General features: G+C 54.4%; 1 protein-coding gene across 1 annotated transcript in view; it reads right to left on the bottom strand.

Moving 5' to 3' along the window:
* Window positions 1–5135, bottom strand: part of TAF6L (TAF6-like RNA polymerase II, p300/CBP-associated factor (PCAF)-associated factor, 65kDa) — a 14097-nt gene that overhangs the window by 5779 nt on the left and 3183 nt on the right. The window contains exons 4-9 of the mRNA XM_014545284.1: window positions 4891–5041; window positions 4689–4739; window positions 4104–4198; window positions 1966–2040; window positions 1604–1824; window positions 844–976 (exon numbers count right to left, since the gene is read on the bottom strand). Of these exons, the coding sequence (XP_014400770.1) occupies window positions 844–976; window positions 1604–1824; window positions 1966–2040; window positions 4104–4198; window positions 4689–4739; window positions 4891–5041 (726 nt within the window). The remainder of the gene's footprint in view (window positions 1–843; window positions 977–1603; window positions 1825–1965; window positions 2041–4103; window positions 4199–4688; window positions 4740–4890; window positions 5042–5135) is intronic.

The following is a 5135-nucleotide window of genomic DNA, read 5'->3' as shown; positions in this document are numbered from 1 at the left end:
CTAACGAGTTTTTTGAGATACCAGCTGTCTCTCAGGCGATTGTTTGCATTGAGTTGACAGAGTAATTTGAGTTAACGAGCTCCTTAACGAATTAAACTCGTAAGTCAAGGCCCCACTGTATAAAGATTTCTTCTAATTAATTTCCTTTCAATGTGCACGATTCCATGCACCAGGCCACTAGTAAATTCAATAAAAAAGAAAGAAATAGTCCTGTCTGGTTTGGCTCAGTGGATAGAGCATTGGCCTGCGGACTGAAGGATCCCAGGTTTGATTCCAGTCAAGGGCACATGCCTGGGTTGCAGGCTCGATCCCCAGTGTGGGGCATGCAGGAGGCAGCCGATCGATGATTCTCATCATTGATGTTTCTATCTCTCCCTCTCCCTTCCTCTCTGAAATCAATAAAAAAAAAAATATTTTTAAAAATAAAGAAAATAAACAAATAAGCACTGGCCTGTGTTGCTTAGTTGGTTGGGATGTCCATCCTGTACATGGAAAAGCCGTGGGTTTGATCCCCAGTAGTTCTCTCTTATCAATGTGTCCCTCCCTCCCTCCCTCCCTTCTCCCTTCCTCTCTAAAAAAAATAAATCAATAGAAATATATTTTTCAAAAACACAAAAAACTTACCCCCCAAATATAAGTAAATAGAAAAAAACAGAAGTATCTAATACATTTGGACATAAGCATAAAAAAAATAAAAGGCTATCACTGAGCCTGGCCTAGGGCAAGAACTCAGTGCACAGCAGCAGCAAGCATACACCATTTTTATGATAAAAGACACACAAGTACCATTTTCCTAATGACAAATGGCAACTCTAAAGGCTGTGAGAAAGGCCAGGTCCTCACCTTCCAGCCAAGGGCGTGCAGCCCCACCACAGCCCCGTAGTGAGAGCAGAGAGGCCGCACAGGGTCTGCCAAGACCTTCTGCAGGGACAGCAGGATCTGCTGATAGAGACCACTGACAAGGTCCCCATGAGTCCTGTGGGAGCAGCATGGTCAGAGGGGCTGAGGCAGTGCCTGCCCAACAAGGTTCAAGTCACAGCACGCGGAGAAAACGGCACCTGCACGGCACTGGGGGAGTGAACGAGGGGCCAGGGGAGACTGCCCGGGACCTGAAGCGGAAGGACCAAATCCTCGGTATGTTTGTCATTCACCTGTCGCATCCCAGTGCACCACGGCACACTGACCGCACAGGGTCTGCCAAGACCTTCTGCAGGGACAGCAGGATCTGCTGATAGAGACCACTGACAAGGTCCCCATGAGTCCTGTGGGAGCAGCATGGTCAGAGGGGCTGAGGCAGTGCCTGCCCAACAAGGTTCAAGTCACAGCACGCGGAGAAAACGGCACCTGCACGGCACTGGGGGAGTGAACGAGGGGGCAGGGGAGACTGCCCGGGACCTGAGGCGGAAGGACCAAATCCTCGGTATGCTGTCATCCACCTGTCGCATCCCAGTGCACCACGGCACACTGCGTAGGAAGCTCCCAGGGAAGGGGCTCCCCACCTCTCAACACACGGCCTCCAGGGCAGAATGGACCCCATCTCCTCCCCCAACCCACTCAGCTCTGCAGGTCCCACCCTTTACTCCGCTCGAGGCCCAGTGGCTACCAGAAGATGTGGCTGAGAAGGAGGGCGGCACCATCCCGCAGAGTCCAGTGGTCATTCAGGGGGTTGATGGAGGCAGCCAGGGGCTCCAGGACGCAGTAGAGGACACTGCCCACCAGAGAGCGGACATAGGGCCCCAGGCAGAGGTGCGGGTTGCGAACCAGGCTCCGGGCCACTTGCAAGAGCCGGTGCAGCTGCTCCAAATCGTGGCTCACAGACTTCACCTGTTGGGGGAAGAGGATGGCTGAGGGGCACAGGAGGGGGTCCAAGACCCTGCATTCTGATGGCACCTTCCAGGAGCCCCACATGCTGCTGGGTCACCGCCTCCCACCAAACGTCCTCCCCGGCCCCGCCTGCTCACTCACCCCACTGACCACATAAACAAAGTAAGGCAGGAGCGCTGCGATCTTGGAGTTGGTCTGCAGGTCCTGGAGAGCAATCTGAAAAGGAAGGGGCAGCCTCACTGGACCCACCAGCCCCAGGCAGAACTGCCTTTTTATATATATATATATTTGTATTGATTTCCGAGAGAGAAACATCCATGATGAGAGAGAATCATTGATTGGCTGCCTCCTGGACACCCCCTACTGGAGATCAAGCCTGCAACCAGGGCAGGTGCCCCTGACGGAATCGAACCTGGGACCTTTCAGTCCACAGACACTCTATCCACCGAGCCAAACCAGCTAGGGCAGAAGCCAACTTTTTTTAAAGGACAGTTTAGCAATGACATATTAAAGTTTTAAATGTTTACACTTTTTGATTCAGCAATTTAACTTCTATAAATTTAACCCACTATAAAAGAAACCCACACACAGCACAGTCTGTACTGATCAAAAATTGGCCCCAGCTGGCATGGTTCAGTGGTTGAATGTCCACCCATGAACCAGGAGGTCACGGTTCGATTCCTAGTCAAGGCACCAGCCTGGGTTGCAGGCTCAATTCCCAGTGTGGGGTGTGCAGGAGGCAGCCAATCAAGGATTCTTCGCATCATGGATATTTCTACCTCTCTCTTCCTCTCCCTTCCTCTCTGAAATTAATACAAATGTGTATTTTTTTAAATAATAAAATTTTAAAAAATTGAATGCAACCTAATGCCTTTTTTTTTTTTCATTTCAATTTTTGTTGTTGTTTTTAATCCTCACCTGAGGATATTTTTCCATTGATTTTTAGAGAGAGTGGAAGAGAGAGGGAAAGACAGAGAGAAACATCGATTTGAGAGAAACACATCGACTGGTTGCTTCCTGCACTGTGTCCTGACCAGGGCCCAGGCCAGGGAGGAGCCTGCAACCAAGATACATGCCCTTGACCAGAATCAAACCTGGAACCCTTTGGTCCACAGGCCGATGCTCTATCCACTGAGGCAAACTGGCTAGACTAGAGCTTCATTTCACTTTAAGTTAAATTTATTGGGGTGACACTAATGAAATTATATAGATTTTAAGTATACGATACATCACCTATGATACACTGCATTGTGTGCCCACCACCCAAAGTCAAATCTTCCAAGATATTTTTAACTGAGAAAAGCAGTTGTTCTAAAACCAGGCGTTTTGGTAGAGCCCCATGGGCTTGTACTAGAGCAATCACTGTTTATACATAGAAAGAAGGTGGGGTTCCACAGGAGACTCTCACTTCCTACTTTGTATGTCTCTATGGTACAGTAGTTCCACAATAAACATCTGCTGCCATTACTTTTATACGCAGAAAAAACACATTAGAGTAAATGAAGAAAATCTTGTTAGCCCAGCACCTCCGCCACCTGTGCCCTCCAAACCCCTCTGGATAAAGTCCCAAGGCTGCGGCTGGGGAAGCAGACGTCAGGCCCGTGGGGAGGGCGTCAGCTCCCAGGCCCGCAGCCGGCCCTGCCCTGTGCCCGGGGAACAGGAGCCAAGCCTGTGAGGCAGGAAGGGATGGGAGCAACATTCCTCATCTTCAAGGGAAAAACAGCAGCAGCCAGAGACGTGAAGACGTGGAGGATGGAAAACCCTAAAGCAGAGGACACGTGGCGGAGCAGCCACCAAACTACCCTCGGACTTGGACAGACAGGACTCCCGGGCACTGCCCAGCAGGCCTCGGAGCCCCAGAGCCTAAAGCGGCAGGGGCTGGTCTGAGGCCTGGGGAGGTCTCAGAGCAGGCCTGGCTCCCTCTCCTTCCTCTGCTCCCGACCGCTCACCCCCACCCCACCCCGATCTCAAGTCCAGGCAAAGGAAAGTTGCAGTGTTGATGCCCCTCTTAGCCCCAGGCCCACAGACACTCCGAGAGTGGGCTCTGGGACTGAGGTGTGGGGAGGCACCCCAGGGCCCTGCTGAGCTGCCCATGCCCTAAGGATCAGGGCTCCTCCTGGCCTAGGAGGGGAGTCGGCACTGGAGGAGGCCGGGCTCAGAGCAGCACACCCCGGGAACAGCTCCCACAGTGAGCAGAGGACAGGGAGAAGGCACCCGAGAGAACTTCATGAGAATTCGGAAGTTGGACTTGGTGTCCCAAACGGGGGCCCACTCACTACCTTCATCAGCTGTGGGTCGTCCCCCAGGACAGCGCGAGTCACTTGCTGGTAGTACTTGAGCAGGTCATCGGTCAGTGAAGACACAGCGCTGGGCACTGCAAGACGATGGGCAGGAGGTGGTCAGGGTGGAGAGCCTAGCCCTCTCTCGGCCTCCCTTGCCTGCTCCCCCACAACCACCATCCCCACCCCCACCCCCAGGAGCCTGTTCAGACAGGACCCCCAGAGCACAGAGCCGCCAGCCCCGCTGAGCAGCCTGACCTTGCAAGCTCTCCGCACCTCTGTGCTCTGTGCGCTGCCCCCACCCCTCCTCTGCTCAGCAGACCCTGGAAGTGAGGCACATGCCCCAGGGACCCCACGTGCTGCTCAGACTTCCGTGCTCGCACCCAACACGCAGCATCACGACTGGTTACAGGAATGAGCCCCTCTCTCCAGCGCTGAGCCCTCTGGGCAGAGACCAGTGCCCACTCAGAACCAGGTGTCGATAAGTATTTGTGAGCTGAAGTCTCAGGGGTGTAGAGGCACTGCCCTCAGCTCCTGCGGGAGGAGGGTTCGACCAGGGGGCCCGCTCCCCACAGCGCCCCTTACCCGATCCTTGAGGCGCCAGGTTCCCTTTACCGTCCAGGTAGGAGACGTGAACTGGAACCAGAGCAGAGAGAGGGCTCAGCCTGGGGCTTTGCCCTCGTCGTGCCACACCCGCCCCCAGTTGTGCTCCACCCACCAGGCAGCCCAGCACCACTCCCCTGACAGCCTCGCTCTCACCCCCGCTCCACGAGGGACCTGCATTCACCTCTCACAGCCGTCTCGGCACAGCCTTTGGGGATGTTGGTGGCCAGGGCCAGCTCCACCAGGTTCACCTCCCGGTCCTCAGGGAAGTAGAGCTCACCCTCCCTGACGGGGCGCAGGGGCAGCGCCTCCTGGGCTCCGTACCCACACACGGCCTGGCAAAGAGAGCGGAGAGCAGGCTGACCGGGAGGAGGGGGCTCTCCCGCCGGGCAGGCAGCCTCACCCGTGGAAAGTCCAGACTGAGAAAAG

This window comes from Myotis brandtii, unplaced genomic scaffold (genome assembly GCF_000412655.1).
Source record: "Myotis brandtii unplaced genomic scaffold, ASM41265v1 scaffold1112, whole genome shotgun sequence".
NCBI lineage: Eukaryota > Metazoa > Chordata > Mammalia > Chiroptera > Vespertilionidae > Myotis > Myotis brandtii.
The sequence above is the reverse complement of the archived record's forward strand: the minus strand, read 5'-3'. Positions and strand labels throughout refer to the sequence as shown.